This window comes from Lycium barbarum, chromosome 10, assembly GCF_019175385.1.
Source record: "Lycium barbarum isolate Lr01 chromosome 10, ASM1917538v2, whole genome shotgun sequence".
Classification (NCBI taxonomy): domain Eukaryota; kingdom Viridiplantae; phylum Streptophyta; class Magnoliopsida; order Solanales; family Solanaceae; genus Lycium; species Lycium barbarum.
Window position 1 is genome coordinate 83,692,347 of NC_083346.1, and position 23,980 is coordinate 83,716,326.

The 23,980-nt window shown below is 40.5% G+C and overlaps 1 protein-coding gene across 6 annotated transcripts; it reads right to left on the reverse strand.

The window, feature by feature from the left end:
* Window positions 1-1,719: 1,719 nt before the first annotated feature.
* On the reverse strand, window positions 1,720-23,741 carry LOC132613995 (pentatricopeptide repeat-containing protein At4g22760). 6 transcript variants are annotated; one of them, XM_060328326.1, is made up of 3 exons: window positions 21,121-23,741; window positions 13,244-13,354; window positions 1,720-1,972 (listed from the first exon to the last, which is right to left on the reverse strand). In XM_060328326.1, the coding sequence occupies exon 1, from the start codon at window positions 23,033-23,035 to the stop codon at window positions 21,305-21,307; it is 1,731 nt and encodes a 576-aa protein (XP_060184309.1). In that variant the 5' UTR covers window positions 23,036-23,741; the 3' UTR covers window positions 1,720-1,972; window positions 13,244-13,354; window positions 21,121-21,304. The 6 variants fall into 6 exon arrangements, with proteins under 6 accessions (XP_060184309.1, XP_060184310.1, XP_060184311.1 ...); XM_060328327.1 differs by lacking the exon at window positions 1,720-1,972 and adding an exon at window positions 11,040-12,914; XM_060328328.1 differs by lacking the exons at window positions 1,720-1,972; window positions 13,244-13,354 and adding an exon at window positions 14,420-14,448.
* Window positions 23,742-23,980: the final 239 nt, after the last annotated feature.

Here is a 23,980-nt window from a genome sequence, read left to right on the forward strand (position 1 = left end):
TGGAACTGGGAGCTCTCCCTCTACCTCTACCATGGCCGACGGGCGCATGTGAACCTGGCCCCATAGGGCGTACAGATGCTGAAGACCCGGCTACCGACCCTGAAGGCTGGGTCCTACCTTTACCATGAACTGAGGGGCAATCACGCATGATATGGCCTGGTCGACCACATGAATAGCAAACATCCGAACCCAATCAGCATCGACCCCAATGCAACTTCCCACACTGGGAACATCGTGGTGCGGGTGGCCTTGCCTGACCCGAATTATCTCTTAACTGAGACCCCGAATAACTCTGACTGGACCCGGAATGAGTAGATCTGTCGAATCTCTGGCCTGAAAACCGTGGAGGTGCACTGGTCATAGAATAGCCTGAATGCCTGCGAAACTGCTGCCTGTGCTCACCTCTAAACTCACTCGTCAGACCCAAAGATCTAGCCCTCTTACCATATCCCCTATCTTGCTCGCGTTCACTTCTTTGTTGTTGCAAGCTTTCTTCTAAGTTCTGAGCAAGGGCCTGAATGCGTGCAATATCCATATTGTCCTGAAGGGACGCAGTCAAGCACCTATCCATCAAATGTGGCCCTAGGCCTTTCACAAATCGGTGTACCCGGTCACCCATATCCGTTACCATGGCCGAAGCATACCTAGCCAAGGAATTGAAGCGGAGACTATACTCTAAAGCACTCATGCTACCTTGCCTCAAATTTAAAAACTTATCGACTCTAGCTCGCCGAACTTCTGGAGGCATGTAATGTCGGAGAAAAGCATCAACAAACTCTTGCAATACCGGGGGAGGTGCATTGGCTCCCCGTGAAGCCACCCAAACCGTATACCATGGGATCGAGACCTCTCTCAATCTATATGACGCTAGCTCCACCTATTCGGTGTCCAAAGCATGTATCAATCGGAGCGTCCTCAACATACCATCAATGAAATCCTGAGGGTCCTCCTCTGGCTTTGATCCAAAGAATTCCGGAGGTTCAAGGTAATGAAATCACGGGCTCTTGCACTAACAGCCCTATCACCTTGCCCTGAACTTTGCCTCTGAGTCTGGGCCGCAACCAATTGAGTCAGTAAATTAATGGCCTCTTTCACATCTTGGCCCGAAGCATCCGGTGGAGGAGCTGGAGGTGCTGGAGCTGGGGCTGAGGCTCCTTCACGCTCCTCTAATATACGCACTGAACGGGGGGACTGGGATTGAGCCGTACTCTGGGACTCACTTTCCTCTACTACCGGTGGCGGTGCTCTTTCAGCCCGCTTTTCTGCCACCGTCTTGCCCTTTTGGGCTGCTGTAGCCTTTCTCTTTATAGGCATTTCTTACATACACAACACACGATTAAGGAACAAGAATTTCTTACATCATAGCTCTATCGCACGATTCTTACGAAGAAAGAAGGTCATTCATTCCTATAATGTCTGCAGCTTCTTGTTTATAAGTGTGGCGCGCAACACACCCATAATCAAGACTCTACTAGACACGGCTCGTAGACACACCCTAGGACTGAACTGCTCTGATACCACTTTTGTCACAACCCGTCTAGAGGGCCGCGACGAGCACCCGGTGCTAGCCCACCCGGGCGCCCCTTAACTTACACTTATGCTTACATCTAGGTGAGCCATACAATTAAACATATGAATCTATTCGTTCATCATACTAGTCCCATTGGACGACAATGCCTTTATATAATGATTGGCATCTAGGCCACAACAACGTACATGAGTCGTCAAGGCTATCAAAATGATATACAAAAAATATAGGCCGACAAGGCCAGACATATCTAACCATATCCACGTGACTACGAGCCACTAAGAAGAGTATAACATATCACATGAGCGGGACAGGACCCCGCTATGCCCATAATTATGTACACAAAAGAATAAGTACCCAAAAGCTGTGGCTCCAAATGAAATGGAGCTCTACTATGTAATCTCTGAGGAAGCAGCTATGGATCAAGCCTGTCTCCCCGTGCACCTGCGGGCATGACGCAGCGTCCACAAACAAAAGGGACGTCAGTACGAAAAATGTATTGAGTATGTAAAGCATGATCAATATCAATATAGAAGCATAAGTAGCAACATAAGAAATAGCATAGAATGGGAGATGGCAATAACATCGTCATATGCACTTGTCTTTCATAGGAACTTTCCATTGCTAATACGTATTTGTGTACATACAACATTATCCGTATTCCATAATAGTACCCGTACCATATTTGTGCTCGTATTCGTATACATGCCCTTATTCACATTCATATACATGGTCGTATCATATTCATATTCACGTCATATACATAATCATATTATATACATAACATTTACATAGCATAACCGACCACGTAGGATCGGTGTTTCATACATACTTGGCCAACCAAGGCTCAAGGTTACTCATACCTGGCCCTACCAAGGCTTCAGGGTTACATCTACCTGGCCCTACCACGGCGTCAGGGTTGTCCGTACCATCTGCAGAGGTGTGCGCATGTTTCGTAATCGTATACATACTTATTTACATATCATACCGGGCCTCATAAGCTCGGGGTTCCATAATATTCATACATAGGTACATACATATACTAGCTCATAAGCATCATTTCTATTAACATCATTATCATCATCGTCATCATTATCGTCATTCGTCACATTTGCCTTAATGGGGCTACTCGTCATACGAGAAATTTAGTACAATCGTAGCATATCGAGGATCATAAGCTTAGTAGCTTTGAAGATAGAAGCATTTGGAGAACATCATAAGCTCGTAAAAGATTTAGATGATTGGCCAAAGAACCATGCCTTATGAAAGAAGGGTTAGCCTTACATACCTTTCCGTTCAACTATTTACCAATTGCGCTTTCTCCTCCAATGCTAGCGTTTCTACCTTCATTAAAGTCATACTATCGTTAGAATCGACAACTAGCACACATGGCTAAAGCTAGAGAAAATCGGACAGCATCTCCTCCATAACGTATCTCAACTCCCAAACGTCAATAATAAATTCACGATGCCATAACAATAGCCACTACTCATTCACATTATCCATATTTCTAGGCTTACATTCAATTCATCCATAACCATGGCTATAACACACAACTATGTCCATTCACGTACATTGCTCATCTCATGCTCTTAACATCATTTATAACACATTTACATCACAATACATCAAGACTCATAACTCAATTCAAACTATTTCTCCAAATGTCACTATTCATCATTCATGACCCATTTTCCTATACTCATCTAATGTCCAAGCATTTGACTCTCAAATACCTTAAACAACATATAAATACCATAAATCTTACCTTAGATGTTGTAGGAACGAGTCGTGGTTGATAATACTCCACTTTGAGCAAAACCCTAGTTTATCTCCATTTGGATTTCTTGACCTTGGATGATCTTGATGCTTTTCTTACACTTGATTCCCTTGATTTATGTTGTTGATCACCAAATATCCTTGAGCTCTTGTGGAATATATGTAGAGAGATGTTCTAGAGAGAAGGGGTGTGATGTTAAGTGAAATGAAATAAGCCTTGGTCCCCTTATTTAATGACTTAAAAATCTTATTTGAAGTGCACAGTGGTCGTAAACTTGGTTTACGGTCCGTATACCAGTTTACGGACTGTCCTTCGTGGTCGTATTTAATCATATCATAACCAGAATCTCAAACTGAGATGTGGTGATTTACGGACACAGTTTACGGGCCGTAAACCACTTTACGGTCCGTATTTTGGGTCGTATTTAACCATTTGCTCATTTGGCAGAAAGTTGAAGTTTTGCAAGCCAAAATACGACATGGCAGTTTACGGACCGTATACCACTTTACGGTCCGTATTTCACTTTACGACCAACTGGCCAGAATGCAAACCTGCAACTTTTCACATTTCCAAAACCTATAATTATTCATTATGGAGCATAACCTATCTCTTATTGCAATTGCCTTCGGAATCTTACTTAGGGTCATCAAATGTTATCTCTTACTCATGAAAACATCGGATACTCGTACTCCTCGCGGGTCCATTCACTTGGACAACAATGGAGGATTTTTCCGAGGTGTAACAGCTGCGTATGATTCCACCGCGCCTATATGGCCGGGCATATCACCGCTAATACGGGCTGCTATGTTTACATCGATCTTAGAGGGCCGGGCATGATCACCACTAGTGGGCGGAATATGAGGGTTACCCGGACGCGGGTAACGACGCGGATTACGATGTGAGGATGTATGTGATGACGTATATGACGTATATGATGATGTATGTGATGATGTATGGGATGTGATAGCATGTATACTATGATTATGTAAAATGCGATATATGTAGAGAGTATGTTGTCTATGATATACATTCAGGTTATATCCTTCTCTCATGATTCCTGATCCCTCTATTATGTTTGTTTATTTCATTCCTGCCTTACATACTCAGTACAATATTCGTACTGACGTCCGTTTTCTTTGGACGTTGTGTTCATGCCCACAGGTAGAAAGGATGGAGATCTTGCTCCAGATTCTTAGAGACTGTTAGCTGACTGAAAGCACCCCATTGTCCTGGAGGTGCCTATGATGATTCTTTTGTGCACAATTGTAGATGTCATCTCATAGAGGCTCGTAGATACTCAATGTGAGTCATGTGGTTTCACGGCGTGGTCATTGTGTAAATATATACATATATATTATTTTGCTAGCCTAAGGGCTCATGTGTATAAAAACATTATGTTTCTAAAGGAAAACGGGTTTTCTTATAAATCGAGCATGAATCTGATAAATGATTGTTAAATAAGCCTAAGGAGTACTAGTACGAGCGGTTAGCCCCGGGTACCCGTCACGGCCCCCTAGCCGGGTCGTGACATGAATAAGGTGACGATTAAGAATAAATATCCTCTTCCGAGGATTGATGATTTATTTGATCAATTACAAGGCGCAAAATGGTTTTCAAAGATTGATTTAAGGTCCGGGTATCATGAAGTGAGAGTTAGGGAGAAAGATATCCCTAAGACAGCCTTCAGAACAAGATATGGTCATTTTGAATTCTGGGTAATGTCATTTGGGCTAACTAATGCGTCGGCAGTGTTTATGGATCTGATGAATAATGTGTTCAGGCCTTTCCTGGATTTATTTGTGATCGTATTTATCGACGATATCTTGGTGTATTCTAGATCCGAGGCAGAACATGCGGATCATTTGCATACTGTCCTTAGAGTTCTTCGGACTCGAGAGTTGTTTGCAAAATTTTCCAAATGTGAGTTTTGGTTGAACTCAGTGGCATTTCTGGGGCATATTGTTGCAGCCGATGGTATTCGAGTGGATAGTCAAAAGATTGAGGCCGTAAAGACTTGGACAAGGCCCACAACTCCTACGGAGGTTCGTAGCTTTCTGGGCTTAGCAGGTTGTTACAGGAGGTTTGTTGAAGGTTTTTCTTCTATTTCTGCACCACTCACAAAGTTGACCTAGAAATCGGCAAGGTTTCAATGGACAGATGCTTGTGAACGCAGCTTCCAAAAGTTAAAAAGTAGATTGACTTCCGCCCCGGTCTTGACACTTCCAGAGGGATTGGAAGGATATGTTGTCTATTGCGATGCTTCTGGTGTTGGGCTAGGCTGTGTATTGATCCAACATGGCAAAGTGATTGCGTATGCTTCAAGGCAATTGCGGAAACATGAGCAGAATTATCCAACCCATGATTTAGAATTGGCCGCAGTGGTTCATGCGTTAAAGATATGGAGACATTATTTATATGGTGTCCATGTGGATATTTATATAGATCATAAGAGTCTTTAGTATATCTTCAAGCAGAAAGAGTTAAATTTGCGGTAACGACGATGGTTAGAGTTGTTTAAAGATTATGATGTTGATATCTTGTATCACCCCGGAAAGGCAAATGTTGTAGCGGATGCTCTTAGCCGCAGATCTATGGGAAGTTTATGAGATGTACGACCAGAGAAAAGAGAAATTGCCCGTGAACTCCAGCAGTTAGCTAGCCTAGGAGTCCGAGTAGTGGACTCAGGTAGCAGAGGAGCTACTATTCAGAATTCAGCAGTCTCGTCGCTAGTAGCAGAAGTGAAAGAGCGACAATATGAGGATTCCATGCTAATGCAGTACAGAGATACACTCTCTCAGAAAGAGGAGTCGCCATTTGATATCTCAGGAGATGGAGTTCTTCGATGTAGAGGCAGATTATGTGTTCCCGATGTGGCAGGTTTACGCCACCAGATATTGAGAGAGGCTCGTTGTTCCCGTTATTCTGTTCAACCCGGAGCGACAAAAATGTATCATGATCTTAAGTCAATGTATTGGTGAAAATGTATCATGATCTTAACATGGACTTCATTTCAGGCTTACCCCGTTCTCGACGTAAGTATGATTCCACATGGGTGATTGTGGATAGACTCACAAAGTCAGCTCATTTCTTACCGGTCAGAACGACCTATGTGGCAGAAGACTATGCAAAGCTTTACCTTAAAGAGATAGTGAGACTCCATGGTGTTCCAGCGTCCATTATTTCTGATAGAGGGACTCAATTCACAGCCAATTTTTGGAAGTCTTTCCAAGAGGGTCTAAGGACCTAAGTGAACCTTAGCACGACATTTCACCCACAGACCGATGGGTAAGCTGAGCGCACCATTTAGACTCTTGAAGATATGTTGCGAGCATGTATGCTAGATTTTGGAGGAAATTGGGATGATCATTTGCCACTCATTGAATTTGCTTACAATAATAGTTATCATTCTAGCATTCAAATGGCACCACATGAAGCTTTATATGGGCGAAAGTGTAGATCCCCAATTGGGTGGTTCGAAACAGGAGAGGCCAGACTGATAGGGCCAGACTTGGTCCAACAAGCCATAGAGAAAGTCAAGCTCATACAAGATCGGTTATTAGCAGCCCAAAGTCGTCAAAAGTCCTATGCGGATAATCGCCGAAGAGACTTAGAGTTCCAAGTGAAAGATTGGGTATTCTTGAAAGTGTCACCGATGAAAGGTGTAATGAGATTTGGCAAAAAGGGGAAGCTTAGTCCCCGGTACATTGGACCTTATGAGATTGTGCGCAAAGTGGGCAAAGTGGCCTACGAATTAGATCTACCTCCGGATTTGGAGTCAGTTCACCCAGTTTTCCATGTCTCGATGCTTCGAAAATGTGTTGGAGATACTAGGATCGTGCCAATAAGCGATGTGCAAGTGACAAAAAAGTTGACTTATAAAGAAGTGCCCATTACCATACTAGATAGGCAAGTACGGAGGCTTAGAAACAAAGAAGTGGCCTCAATTAAGGTTTTATGGAGAAGCAGTAAACGAGAAGAAATGACATGGGAAGCGGAAGAAAGTATGCGATCCAGATACCCTCATTTATTTCAGCCCTTGGGAGAGATTCAGGATGAAACATCAGCGGTATGAGGTATGTATGATTTCCTTTTCATGCTTTTGGTCGTGTGTGGCCATAGATGTGTTGATGTTGTGACGTAGCCCTGTGAGGCGATGATATTTTGGGTTGTGGCAGGTTGGTAGTGCCATATTATAGGGGAAACTCTAGCGAAATTTCTATAGAATCCCCGAAGACTTTAACATTCGAGGACAAATGTTCTTAAGGGGGGAGAATGTTACACCTCGAGAATTCCCCCGTGAACGTACAGTGAATAGACTAACGAAGAATACGAGTATATGATGTTTTAATGAGAAGGGAACGACGTTTGACGACCCTAAGTAAGATTTCAAAGGCAATTGCAATGAAAGGTAAGGTATGCTCCACAATGACTAATTATAGGTTTTGGAAATGTGAAAGTTACAGGTTTGCATTCTGGCCAGTTGGTCGTAAAATGAAATACGGACCGTAAAGTGGTATACGGTCTATAAACTGCCATGTCGTATTTTGTCTTCCAAAACTTCAACTTTCTGCCAAATGATCAAATGGTTAAATACGACCTGAAATACGGACCGTAAAGTGGTTTATGGCCCGTAAACTGTGTCCGTAAATCACCATGTCTCAGCCTGAGTTTCTGGTTCTGTTATGATTAAATACGACCACGAAGGACGGTCCGTAAATTGGAATACGGACCGTAAACCAAGTTTACGACCACTGTACTGCTCACTCCAGACCAGATTTTAAGTCATTAAATAAAGGACCCAAGTTTATTATTTCATTTCCACATTTCATCCCCTCTCTCTAAAACATCTCTCTACATTTATTCCAAAAGATTTCAAGGATTATTAGTCATCAAAAACACAAATCAAGTGAATCAAGTGTAAGGAAACCCATTAAGATTATTCAAGTCAAGAAAATCTTATTGAAGGAAAACTAGGGTTTTTGCTCAAGTGAAGTATTTCGACCAAGGCTCGTTCCTACAACATCTAAGGTAAGTTTTATGATATTTATATGTTGTTTAAGGTATTTGAGAGTTAAAATGCTTGGACATTAGATGAGTATAGAAAAAATGGGTCATGAATGATGAATAGTGACATTTTGAGAGATAGTTTGAATTGAACCATGATTCTTGTTGGGTGTGATGCAAATGTGTTATACATGATGTGGAGAACATGAGATGAGTAATGTACGTGAATGGACATAGTCGTGTGTTATAGCCATAGATGTGAGTGATCAAAAGCAAATTGAGAAATGTGGATAATGTGGATGAATAATGACTATTGTTATGGTATTGAGAATGTATCGTTGACGTTTGGGAGTTGATACACGTTATGGAGGAATGTCGTATAAATAAAGGAGATGTTGTCCGATTTTCTCTAGCTTTAGTCATATATGCTAGCTATCGATTCTAATGATAGTATGACTTTAATGAAGGTATAAACGCTAGCATTAGAGGAGAACGCGCAAGTGTAGAATAGTTGATCGGAAAAGGTATGTAAGGCTAACCCTTCTTTCATAAGGCATGGTTCTTTGGCCAATCATCTAAACCTCCTATAAGATTATGATATCCTTCAAATGATTCTATCTTTCGAGCTATTGAGCTCATGATCCTCGATACGTATTACGATTGTACTAGGTTCCTCGTATGACGAGTAAGCCTATGAAGATAAATGTGATGAACGACGATAATAGTAATAATGATGTTGATGACGATTATGATAATGATGTAAATAGTAAAGATGCTTATGAGCTATTATGTATATGTCTCTATGTATGACTATTATGGAACCCCGAGCTGATGAGGCCGGGTAAGATATGTAAATAAGTATGTATATGATTACGTAACGCGCGCACACCTCTGCAGATGGTACGGATAACCCTGACGCCTTGGTAGGGCCAAGTAGATATGACCCTGATGCCTTGGTAAGGACAGGTAGATGTAACCCTGAAGCCTTGGTAGGGCCAGGTATGAGTAACCTTGAGCCTTGGGTGGCCAAGTACGTATGAAACACCGATCCTACGTGGTCAGGTATGCTATGTAAATGCTATGATTATGTATATGATGTGAATACGAATATGATATGACTATGTATACGAATGTGAATAAGGGCATGTATACGAATATGAGCACAAATATGGTACGAGTACTATTATGAATACGGATAATGATGTATGTACACAAATACGCATTATCAAATGGAAAGTTCCTATGAAAGGCAAGTAAGTGCATATAACGATGATATTGCCATCTCCCATCCTATGCTATTTCTTATGTTGCTATTTATGCCTCTATATTGATATTGATCATGTTTTACATACTCAGTACATTCTTCGTACTGACGTCCTTTTGTTTGTGGACGCTGCGTCATGCCCGCAGGTGCACAGGGAGACAGGTTTGATCCATAGCTGCTTTCTCAGAGATTACATAGCAGAGCTCCATTTCATTCGGAGCCATAGCTTTTGGGTACTTATTCTTGTGTGTACATAATTATGGGCATAGCGGGGTCCTGTCCCGCTCATGTGATATGTTATACTCTTCTTAGAGGCTCGTAGCCACGTGTATATGGTTAGATATGTCTGGCCTTGTCGGCCTATATTTTGTATATCATTTTGATAGCCTTGTCGGCTCATGTACATTAATGTGGCATAGATGCCAATTATGATATAAAGGCATTGTTGTCCAATGGGACTAGCATGATGAATGAATAGAAGTATGTTAAATTATGTGGCTCACCTAGATGTAAGTATAAGTGTAAGCCAAGGGGCGCCCGGGTGGGCTAGCACCGGGCGCTCGTCGCGGCCCTCTAGATGGGTCGTGACAAATTGTAGTTTTCGGAAAACCTTTATAAGCAGGGCTATATATATCTTGTATATAACGCACAAATCGGAGTAAAGGGAAAAAAAGGTAAACCACAAATAATGATCATTTTTTGCTATATTTTTATAGTTTTTCTTATTATATATCAATAAACCTCCTGTCATAGGATTTATTTGTGATTAGGTAGCATTAGAACCCCTAGATACAGTAGGATTAGAAGGATTCAGGTTGGCACACTTTCCCACCACTTTAGTCAAATCGTGAGGGTGCATAATTGACATGTGCCTCGTTAAATTAGTTGTCCCGCCTTCGCTTCCGCCAGATTTATGAATCAACCATTTTTATAAGGTTAAATATAACCATATCTATTTACTTTTCATTGTTCAGAAAACTATCATACATTGATTTTTTTATTTTTTTTACGTTTACGGGGACCCTACTAGGAGGTATGGGAGGAGCTTCAACTTGAAATTGAGTCTGAATTGAAGTTGCTATTGAGTCTGAGTTGGAGCTGTTGTACTTGGACTAATGGGTGTTTTATCTAAATCATCATCTTGTTCTCATTCATTTTACCATATCCTTCAAATTGTGCATCTAGGATACTTCGCGATCTAGTAGCTAATTAGAATTACGATCAAAAGTGGCGATAATAGTCATCGAAATTTCATCAACATGAGTGAAATCATCTATATTGTCACAACCCAACCAGAGGGCCATGACAGGTACCTAGTATTGGCTACCGAGCACCCCTTATCATACTATCTATCGTTCAACCTGTACTGTCACGACTCAACCAGATGGACACTTAACATACTTGCGTTTAGCATATTAAGAGCTTTTATAAATGCAAGACAAAATGTTGTATAAAACTGTCACATATGATGTCGCACACAAACCGTTCAGGCTATCGTAATGTAGGGAATTTCCAAAAGGTAATCCACACTAACATAACTGCACAATGACCACCCATGACCCACATACATGTCTACAGGCCTCTAAGAGTAACAACAGTGTCATATGGCGGGACAGGGCCCCACCGTACCCTAATTAGACATATATGATAAAGTAGAGCCTGGCTCTATCAGATCCGCTTTGGTGCAGCAGCCACATATATCTACTGAACAATCTCTGTATACTCGCCTTGCTATAACGGAATCTCCTACCGATATAGCTACCTCGAACGGTTCTATCGGTTCGGGGTCTATTCCAATTCTACTAGCAACCAGGGGGGAGATATATGATAAAGTAGAGCCTGGATCTATCAATACATATACATCTCGGGAGAAGATCAATAATATACCTGTAACCACATTTGGTGACGCCTCCTGGTCCTGTCGGCTGGCCAAGGCATATATGCGGTTCGAAGGACCGCTAGAACCGGGAGCTCCGGCACGACCTCTACCGCGGCCTACTGGTGTCGACATACCCTGCTCCGTAGGGCGCATAGCTACAGAAGAGGAAGATAAACCAGTAACTGACCCAGTGGGCTGGGCTGGACCACCTGGACCACCCCCGAATGGACACTCACTCATAACATGGCCTTGACGGCCGCAAGTAAAGCAAGCACCTGTAGCAACACGACATTCCCCGAAATGGGGCCTACCACAATGAGAACGCCGAGGCAAAGGTGGCCTCAACCGAGTCGAACTCCCGTGCATCTGTGAACCTGAAGCCCTGGAGCTTTGACCGGCTCCTGAATACTCTGTGTTATCAAATCTCCTACCCGTAGACTGTGGGGGTGAACTCCGTGCTGACTGAGAAGGATGCCTAGTATGCTGTTGAGGCTGCCCGCCTCGAAACTCCCCGGAATAACTAGCTGATCTAGCCCTCTTGGGCTGGCCCCTATCACGATCTCTATCGGGCTGGCGCCCTCTGTGTCGATCCTCCATCCCCTGCGCATACGCCTGTACCCGAGCGATGCTCATGCCTGGCTGGGAAGCCACTGCCATGCAGCTATCAACCAGGTAACGGTCCAACCCTATCACATATCGATGCATCCTATCAGTCATGTCAGCTACAATAGTGGGTGCATATCTGGCCAAAGAGTCAAACTCTAGACTGTACTCCCGAACGCTTCTGCCCCTCTGTCTAACTGTAAGAATCTGTCAACCCTAGCTCGCCGCACCTCGGGAGGCAGAAAGTGGCCAAGAAAGGCCTCTGTAAACTCAGCCCACACCACAGGGGGAGCACCCTCGCCCCTAGACAACTCCCAGGACTCATACCAATTAACAGCCACATCACGCAACCGGTATGAAGCCATCTCGACAGACTCAGCCTCGGAAGCTCTGATTATCCTTAGCGTACGCTGCATCTGCTGAATAAACTCCTGGGGATCCTCCTCGGGCTTTGACCCGTAGAACTCCGGAGGATTACAAGTCAAAAAGTCACGAACCCTTAAACTGTTATGTCTATCCGCATAATCACCTCCTGGCCCAGGCCTGCGAGCCTGCCCTGCTACTAGTCTAGTCAGCAACTGTACAGCGCCTCTCATAGCTCTATCCTCCGCCCCTAGCTGAGGAGTTGGAGGCTCAGGTGCTGGGACCTCAGGAACTGGCAGTAGAGCCGCCCCCTGACCTGGAGCTATCGCTGCCCTAGGTTCCTCTGGAAGTGGCGTTGTCGCAGAACTCGCGGACTGGAGCACAACCTCGGGCATGATCTGGGCACGGGCCCTAGTAACTCTCCTAGTCAGGCTAGTGTCCCCTGCTACTGATTTGCCCTTCTGGGCCGCGGTCACTTTCTTCGGAGGCATCGCTATAAACATAGCAATTTATTAGAGAGGAACCATCCTGATAATACAGCTCTATCGCACGATCTATGTTAAGAAGGAAAGATAACATCCTAAATGTCCCGTAGCTTCCTGTCACATATGATGTCGCACACAAACCGGTCAGGCTATCGTAATGTAGGGAATTGCCAAAAGGTAATCCACACTAACATAACTACACAATGACCACCCATGACCCACATACATGTCTACAGGCCTCTAAGAGTAACAACAGTGTCATATGGCGGGACAGGGCCCAACCGTACCCTAATTAGACATATATACATATAGATATTCACAACAGAAGGATCTGTACCAAAAGTTTAGGGTCCGGAACAAGGGAGCACTTCAAGATAGCCGAATGGATGTCCTAAGCTGGCGGGTCACCACCACGAGCGTCTGTACCTGCGGGCATGAAACGCAGCCCCTGAAGAAAAGGGGGTCAGTGCGGAATATGTACTGAGCATGTAAGGCATGAGATGCAATTAGGTAGATCATAACTGAAATAGAGATTCCAGGAGACAAGTATGATAATCAAGAAACCGCTGTACCTGTGCGTTACGAAACAAAATCATGCATATCATTATCATATATCGTACCCGGCCCATTATGGGACTCGGTGGATAAAATTACGTCATCATGTCAGCATACTATCATATCATCATGTATATATATATCGTACCCGGCCCTCTAGTGAGGGACTCGGTGAATAAAGTCACGTCATCATGTCAGCATACTATCATATCATCATGTATATATATATATATACCGTACCCGACCCTCTAGTGAGGGACTCGGTGAATAAAGTCATCATATGCCCTCCTGGCCACCATCCCCGTATCATCATAACATCATGTCATCATATATGTATACATACCGTACCCGGCCCTCTAGTGAGGGACTCGGTGAATGATGCAGTGACTGTGCACGATAACATACCCGGCCCGGGACTCGGTGAAAGATGTAACAACAGTATGCACGAGCAGAGTAGTGAGAAGCCATATGCATATAAATCAATTTTTGAGACTCAATAGGTAAGTACACTAATCGACACTTGAAGGATCATAAACATGTTTCGAGTCAATCTGAGTTAGCATAAGAAAGTGATGGACGTTATTCATTATAGAAACATCTATGAACGTTTTAGAGCAATCCGAGTTAGCATATGAAAGATATGGAAGTTATTCATTATAGAAACCTCTGTGAACGTTTCAAAACAATCTGAGACCGTCTATGAAAGTTAGGGACATTGATCCTTATCGAACCCTTTTTGGAACAGGGACCCTTTATGCTTTGCTCGTTATTCAATCATACAATAAGCTCGACTATATTAAGTATGCTCGTGTCAAGAAGTGAGCAAGAATCGTAAACAAGCTCGGAATCACAGAATAGAGTTACCCCAAGATGCGTGTCATACCTTACTTAGCTCTAGGACATGCCAAAAGAAAGAAAGAGATAAGCCTTACATACCTTGCCCGCTTCCTAAGCTAATTCGAACTTAAGTCTCGGCTTTCGCAAGATCTACAACAACGTCAAAAGATATCAAACATTAGCTATAGGTATTTAGGAATCCGGTTCTAAGCTAGTAATCCACCTACAGAAATTTGGGCAGCATTTCCCCTATAAATTCAACCAACCCCGAGAATTTAACTCGGCCAAATCATCAACAACAATACCAACAACCACATTAACAACTTCAACGATTAATTCCAAATACATTCTAACGTTAACAATCCTTTCTACATAATTCGACGGCATTCCATTTACATTCTAATTAACCACAACAACCCAACTTACAATCTTCCAAACTCAATAAAAGCAACAACAACACATTCCTTGCTTCCAAGTTCATGAATCATACCAACAATCACACATTAACAACATCATTCATACAAATATAAGAAACCATGCTAATGTCACATTAACTTCTCCAACAATCCCACAACGATTACAACTTCATTTCAAGCCATCAAACCTTCATTTTTATCATGGAATCCACAACAACAACAATCAAAATACTAAATAAAATCAATGCATCACATCTTACCATCACAACCCCTATTCGGCCACAACCAACACACACATATCTCATGAATTTCATCCATTTCTACATACTACAACACTCATAAATCATTCCTAACACATAGGAAAGGAGATTAAACCTTACCTTTTTCCACTTATCTTCTTGCTTGGCTAGGGTTGTGAATTGCACAAATGAATGGTTTGATTGCTCCAACAACTACTCCACGTTAGTAAGGACCTTCCAATTGGTTAATTCGCTAGAAGAAAATATTTTATTTTATTTTATTGATCAATTTTTTTTTCAAGGTTCTTGTTCGGCTAGGCCTTGGCCGAATGCCCCCCTTTTTTTCTCCAACTTTCTTCAAGTTTCTAGAGTTGGAAAAAGATGAATTATGAATCTTGCTTAGTCATCCCACATATATATATATATATATATATATATATATATATATATATATATATATATATATAATTTCATGACCTATATCAAGTGAACACATGCCCCACCTCATGGCTCAAGGCTATTGGCCAAGCCATGGGTGGGACCCACTTGAGCCACACGGCCATGGTGGCTTCTTTTCCTTTTTTTTTTTCATTTCATGAAATAATTAATTCCTAATTCCAACTTTGCCCTTAATATTCCATACCAATAATACTTATAAGCAATTTGTGCATTAAGGCAAAACCGGAAAATAGCCTTGTCCTTAACTTATCGCGGTTGGCTTAAAATGTCCCAATGCACACAAAACACGGAATATAACATATATGTCTAAATTTGAATCTAGAATTAAGATTACTAGAATTAGAACCTTTTTCCTTAACCTTACCTCCCAATCCTAAGCTTATATTTTTAGTCATTTTAGGAGACATTAATTAATAAATATAATAAAAATTAAATATGATATTTAATTTTAATATAATAAAATTAAATACAAGAACTAAAACAAGTAAGAGATGAAACACATGTACCAAGCGTCTGTGTAAAAGGAGAGAAATATACTGTAAACTATAAATAATGTTGACACTTACTCTAGTTTGTAGCCAACTTCACACAAAAAAAATAAGTACCCAACGTCACACAGAAAATTTAGTAGAACTTGGTAGCAATTTTAGAGGGAGAGGGGAAGAGAATTACAGAGATATTAAAATTGGTGGGAAAAAATTAAGAAGGATTGAGAGTATTTATAGTTTAAAATTGGCAAAGTGTAATTTAACAAAGGGCAAAGGTGCAAATATACCCTCAACTTTGCGATTTAGAGCAGATATATTTCTCATTAAAAAAGTAGTGCATATATACTCTTGTCATTACACAAATGATGCAAATATACCCTATCATTTTACAAATTGTGCAAATATGTCCTTTTCGCTGTCAGAATTTCTTTTAAAAATCATTTGGCTTATCGTATAATTAAGAAAATGTCACGTGACTTTAAAAAAAATAAGTCTATCCATTTTTATTTTTTTTGAGACTTGATTTTTTAAAGCCACGAGGCAATTATTTTTCTAGTGGGTTGTCTTGTTCATTTTAAAAAAATATCTGCTTGACTTTAAAAAAAAATAAGTCTGACCATTTTTGTAAATGAGTCAGAATCCATACACCAGAAAAAAATTATCACGTGGCTTTAAAAAAGTAAATCTACTAAAAAATATAAGTAGACTTTTTTTTATAGCCACGTGGTATTTTTTAATTAAAAACAAGCTAAATGATTTTTTTTTTTAAATCTGTAGCAAAAAATGTATATTTGCACCATTTGTGTAACGGCGGAGGTATATGCACCACTGTTTTAACGAGAGGTATATCTACTCTAAATCACAAAGTTGAGGAGTATATTTGCATCTTTTCCCTTTAATAAATTTGAGAGTTAAAATAAAAGTTGGGGAGCGGGGGTGGAGGAGGGAGAGCGGGGGTGTGTAGGAGGTGTTTTGCTGGGGCGGAGAAGGCGGAGAAGGCGGCTAGACGACATCAGGCCCATTCATTCCAATCCTCCTAAACCCAAATCCCATTTCACTTTGCGAAGTGCACAAATACCCACTTTTGAGATTGCCATCTAATGTATACTCGATATTATGAAATATTTGCATGTTTACTCACTTGGGGCACAATTTAGACATTCCAGTTGCAGAATTCATGTTTGAAGTTTGGCAAGCTTTCGACATTTTCATCTAAAGTGTGGCCTTGTAAAGGTCAAACATCAGAGATTTTTGCCTGAAGTTTAGTATGGTTTGACGGGGCCAAACTTTGGACATTTTTTACAGAAGCTATGGACTTGCCAAGGACAAAGTTCGAATTTTTTTTAATGAAGTTGTGGCTTTGCCAAGGCCTATCATCAAATACTTTTTTATTGAAGTTTTGGCATTGTCAAGGCTTCAGATATACAATGGCTTACAAAGCCAACTTCAGACATCTTTTACTGGAGTTATGGTGTTGGGAAGACCTAACTTCAGACATTTTTAACTAAAGTTTGGCCTTGACAAGGAAAACTTCTGACGTTTTAACATAAGATCAGGACATATATTGGACTGAACTTCCAACGTTTCGGCCCCAAAGTTCAGCTCAGGGTTATTTTAGATTAAGTTCTTCTGACTCCAACATCTCTACATTAATTACGGGAGAAATTCTATATTTTGCCAATTTAGCTTATTTAACTCATTCTAAGATTATGACGAGCCTGAGAATTGACATAATCTTTACATAAGAAATAGATTCAACTGTTTTAAAATCTGCACTTTAATTTTTCTTATGTCCAGAATCAGCAATTTGTACTTTGAAATTCAATAAATTAAACACGATTCAACATCTAAATCTACCTCGAATAAGCTCAATTTTGAAACATAAGTTTTATATATCTTAAAAAACAAACCTCAATCATCAACTTGCCAAAACAACAACCTAACAAACCCATTTTGCAAAGAATGATGGTTTGCCATTTTTTCACATATTTTCAAACTTTTCCAACAAAACCAATATGATTTTACATTATGCCAGCTTGTAAACCAATTCAAACCCGGGATCAATGGATAGAAAATATCTAGTAATCTCGACTCCCAGACATGAGAAGGAAAACGAGAAGAATAGGAAGAAGAAAGAAGAAGTGGAAGCAAAGCAGCCTTTTATCTGAAGTTTAATAATACTATAAATAACTTTTTAAAAAGTGAGTATAAGTTAAATGGTATTGCATCGTATTGCCTAAACTGGGCACGCTGTGAAATTTTTACCATTCTACCCAACATAGCCAGTACCGGGCTTGACTGGTCCCGGTAGTGGGACGGACGGTGGTGGTAGTGGGCTGTCCCACCCCATTAGACAGCCCTATTTGAAGATGAATTCTCGTTTGGTAAGCCGAATGAAAAAAGCAAAATTTAATGAATTGTATTCATCCATCCATTTTACACGATCTTGATTAACAGATTTTGATGCTAAACATACAACAAGGACAATCTCCAACAACAGATTCCAAAGAAAAGTTTCACTAGTTATTAGTTGCGGTTGCAAGATCCTCAAAATTATTGCTCTCTGAGTTGAAACTACCAAAAGGAAAAGAAAGTCTTAAAGAAAGAAGTGCAGTATTTACGATTTCCATGTCATGACCCGAGATATATCTGGTAAGCACCCACGAAAAAAGTACCTCTTTGCCCTGTAGTGGGACACAAGATTTATCGTGATGGACAAAACACAAAGGGTCTTCTTCGGCTAATGTGAAGCTTGGTAGGACAAAGACAATGTTTTATAGCTCATCTATGACTCTTTTAATATGTTATTCAAGTACAGGCTCTTCAAGAACCACTCTACGGCATGACAGCCACCCACCATGCACTATCGAATTTTAACTTCACGGAGTATTATTGCTCTAGCTTGGTCGCTCCAAGTATAACGAGGTCATAAATTCAGGAACTCCATCAATGCCACGCATTCAAATTCACAAAATTTTGTAACTCAGCATTCATCAGGAATCAGCCCTAGCACTGTTTTCCATCAAATGCCAAACAGTTATGTGTCTCTTAAGTATACTGTTTACGCTGCCCTGTTAACGCCATAGAAGGCTGAACTCATCATAGCACCACTTCATGTCCAGAACTTCGCAATCTATGACAGATTATAGAACAGTGTATTATAATTATCAAAACTAACAGTCCTAATCATGATTTTTTGGTGAACAGTTCTAATCATGATTTTGGGCATATGTAATGGACATCATGTATTTTTTTTATTTTTGGAGAAGGTACGAAAACTTTCTATATAAACCAGTACAAAGCTCGTGCTATTTAAACTGTACAAAGATCGCAGAACCAAAACCTAAAGTATTTGCAACTAATCTTGTAATGATTCTAACATCTGTAAAATCGATTCAGCCTCTTATCTCTCCTATGTGGTTTGCGGGCTATTGCACAGGAGCGGGGTAAACCCCTGTGCGCACCCGAAGAGTAGCGGCTGCGGGTTCCCTTGTCATCAAAAGAAAAAAAAAGTCGATTCAGCCTCATTTACATGTTCCATTCTTCGCCAACAGCAAAACAAAAAGAGAAAAATACACAAATAGCCAGCCTATTACTATAGATTCCACCTGCCTAGCTCTAGACCTTGTTCACTCTAAACAGTAGTAAATTTTATAACTCCACCAGATCAGGTCATATAGCACAACTCCACGGCACCTTCTTCTCTAGCAAAACTCCACCATCTCTCCAAGCATAACCCCATCATGCATCTTCTTCCTCTCCCTCATTCTTCAACCATGTGTCCACTTCTCTGAAAAATTCATAAGATCACCATTTTTCAGATCCAAAAATCAGTGGGCCTTTCATCTCCATCTTTTTTCCAATACTTCTAGGCCAGACTTGACCAAACAGCCACCCCACTGCCACCTTCAATAACCCCAAAACCATTGATTTTTGGACATAAATAAGATACCTTCATTCATCCTTCTACAGGGTATAATCAATGTGTACTGAGAGTGTAGACAGGATACACTAAGGATAGACAGACTATACATTGTGTATGTAGTGTGTAACTGATGTAAAATCACTATATATGTGTGTATAATCAGTTACACTTATTATATTTGAGTCCATCTTCATCCAAAGCCATACTTTGGGATACATTTCTGAAGAAAAGGAGGAAGAAACCAGATCCCCAAAAAAAAAAAAAAGAACAATTCTGTAAAAAATGAAAAAGAATACGTCAATGGCATACCCAAGGACTTCCCAATGTTGTTTGCCGAAGGAGGAAGCAGACAGTGTCTCATTGGTGGTGTTATTGGGGTTTAATGGTAGTGTTGTGGCAGGGAGAGAGGGAGAGAGATGCGGAGAGATAGGAAATAGGGAGAGGCGAAGCATGGGTATAGGGTTAGAGGGTTAGTAGCCATATTCTTTTAAAATGTGCAAATATAGTAATAAGAAAAGGAATGGGGCTATGATTTTAAATGGACCATTTCGGCCTGCTAATTTAGTCAAATCTTCAAAAGAAAAAATACAATTAGCATTTATCATGTAAATAGAGTTAGCGGTATCTTCGAAGCATCTCCTGTTTCACTTGGTCCTGTCAGTCCACCATATACAAGCAGGTATAGATTCCACCACATTAACTCCTCTTCCTATTTCCTTTTCTGATCCAGGATCTCAGTAAATCTGTTGGCTAATATCATGTACATTCAGGTTACACAGCCAGTTTTGACACACTTCCTTCTCTAGAAAGGGATGAATTTTCTTAATGCATCTTTAGCCTGGTCTTCTTAACCAATTTGGTTCGTTTTTGTCCATGAGGCACTTCTTTCATAATAACTTAATAAGTATGGAACCTACAGAGACACTTCTCCTTGAAGATTTCAGTGAGGCCATTTTCTCTCAACAATGATTCACCAGTTAAAAAGAGTTAGGTGTCTCCAAATCTTGAAGTCAAGACTCCTACCTTCTGCTCTTTTCAGGGGTATGAGGCATAGCACTGAAAGCTATTCCAGCTACTATATAATACAAACTTCCCAATAAGAACTGGAATTTCAGCCACCTAACAAAGCTACGTGCAGGTTAAACCAGGGAGTTCTATCAAAAGCAAAACAGACCTATGAAGTGCAAAGCTCAGTAGACACTCGTTATTTTGAACTCAGCAACTTTGAGTTGTGATTCTATTTATTTAGTACTTTAAAATGAAAAGTTTGAAGATCTATATAAACAGAAACATACCTCCAATTAACGGTCATCTCCAGCAAGTAATTTCCCATTGAAGCAAATACCGAAGGGAAGTCATTGTAACCAGTCATCAACAGCCAATCAGGAAAGGCCAAAGTTCTGAGGCTGGGATGACATTGACAGAGCTCGGAACAATAAAGTAATACAGTTGGAATCACATCATTGCAAAGAAGATCCCCTAAGCATTTACTTCTTCCATCCAACTGCCACCAGGCAATTTATTGTATCCCTTTTCTTCAACACCTTTTCTCAACCTCTCAGCATCATCCCACCTTCCTGAAGAAGCATAAATATTTGCAAGAAGGGAAAGATAGCCAGAACTGTCCGGTTCCAACTCAATACAATGCCTGGCTGCAATATCTCCAAGCTCTAAATTGTTATGCAAACTGCAACCAAGAAGCAATGCTCCCCATACACCAGCATGAGGCTGTATTGACATGCTTTTAATCAACCCATGTGCTTCTTCTAACCGCCCTGCCCTACTTAAAAGGCCAACTACAATAGCGTAATGGTCAACTGAGGGAGAAAGACCATACTTGTGTAAGGAAATAAAGCAACGGTATGCTTCTTCTACCATTCCAATATGACTGTAGGCAGTCAATATCCCTGTGATTGTGACTACGTTTGGGTTAATTTCAGCATTCATCATCTCATCAAACAACTTGATGGCATCATTAGCCCTACCATTTATTCCACATCCCAGTATCATGGCAGTATATGCTACCAAATCTTTCTTTTTCAAGCCGTAGAACAGCTTGTAAGCTTTATCAATACTTCCACATTTTGCATAAAGGTCTATCAAACCGGTAGCCAAGTAGTCATCCATTTGAATTCCAGTTTCATGAATGAATGACTCAATCCAAGAACCAAACTTTAGATCTCCCAGCTGAGAACAAGCAGAAATAGCACTTGCCAAGGTCATCTCATCAGGTTGCAGATCTAATTGAAGCATTTCATTGAATAGCTGCAGAGCCTCTTTACCCCGGCTGTTTTGAGCGTAACAAGCTATCATCGCATTATATACGAGTTGATCTTTCTTATGTAATTGTCCAAAGAGTTCCTCAGCAGATTCAACATCTCCACACTTTGAGTATCCAGAAACCAATATGATATATGAAACATTATTCTTTTGGTCCATTGCCTCATAGAAACTGCATGCTAACTCTATCTTCCCACAGTTTATATATCCGCTGATCATCGCATTCCAGGAGGCAGGACTTCTCTCTGGCATCTGCCTAAACAATTCATATGCCCGTTCCATATTCCCCACCCTCGCATACCCAGAAACTATGGAGTTCCACGAAATAACATCTTTCTCTGGCATCTCATCAAAAACACTTTGTGCCATTGTTAAGTCACCAGATTTTACATATCCACCTAGTATTGAATTCCAGGATACTATATTTTTCCCAACCATCTCATTAAAGATGTTTTGGGCGAAACCCATATTACCTACTTTTGAATAAAAATCTACTAGAGCAGTCTGCACATAGACAACATTACAGAAACCATACTTGTAAACTTGTGCATGAATGGATATCCCACCAGACCTGTACAAAATCCTTGCACAAGCCTTTAAAGTAGATGATATAGCAAAAGTGGTGGGACTAAGTCCACATCTCTGCAGTTGTCCATATAAATCGATAGCCTCCCTGAACTGAGAATGCCTAGAAAAGAAGCGAATGGTGGAAGCCACTGAGAAGACATGTAAATTTTGGACATGATTGAGGATTAGTTTAATATAGCGTGAGGTCTTATAAGAGTGAGAGCTTGTAGAATTGATTATCTGGCCAACTAGTGAGGACTCAAGATCATAAAGACCGTTAACAAGTATTGCAGCATGGATTTGCTTTGTTTGGTTGATGGACATAGGCTTAGCCAACAACATAGTAACTTTAGAGGGCAACATCAGAGAAACAAGGCACTAAGACCAAAACATAAAGTTCATACTAATCAGACTAGTTTCATAACCAAATGCCAATGGTAACACACTCTAAGCTGCCTACAAAAAACAGCATACCCAGAAAGAAAACATCTTACACAATAGCATATCAGGATGAGTTCAAACAAGAACAGATTTTGTAAAAAGAAAATTCTCCACTTATGAAACAAGGGTGTGGTTGTTACATGAGATAAAGGGTCCATAAGCAATTGGTTCACATCAAAAAAAAAAACCCTGGAGGGATCTAATAATTCTTTTTGTGTCCATCAACCGGTTTGGAGTAACATCCAGATTATTTAGGACACGGAAAATCTTCCAGTAAAATTACCAAGAAAAAAGAAAATTTTGAAACAACCTATTGGAATGTGGAGTTTGAAGGTATCGCCGTGGACTGGAGACTCGTCAGAATAGTAGTAGCATAGCAGGGTGGTTCAGTACTCAGTTTGAGAAAATTGGGGTCAAGATGGAAGGTCATTATAGATTTTCGTCCTTCCCCACCAATTAGTACTACTTTTGTGGCTTTTAGGTGAAGTATACTGAAGCCTCTCCGCTGGTCTCACTCGTCCCCACAAACATTACACAAGTCAGGAAAACACTTTAATCACGTGAAGTGAAAAATGTAGGTAATCTCAATAACCAGAGCTTAATCTAGTATTTCTAGACATGATTGTACCACCAAAAAAGTGATTCGTTTAGCCTTCTTTTAGCATGAGATTATATTATACTAATTTTTAATAATATACACATAAAAATATTTAATTTTACGGAGAGATCATAAATTCATATGTTCCAAATTTAATACATAAATTTGCCTCTTTCTATAACAATATTACATAGCAATACTTTATTATAAAAGCCAAGTATTTTTTTTTTCAAAATTGACTTTTTATGTTATATTTTACCTCTTTATAC

Coding starts and splice junctions, on each gene's coding strand:
- LOC132613995 (XM_060328326.1), bottom strand. CDS start 23,035: ATGTTGCCCTCTAAAGTTACTATGTTGTTGGCTAAGCCTATGTCCATC.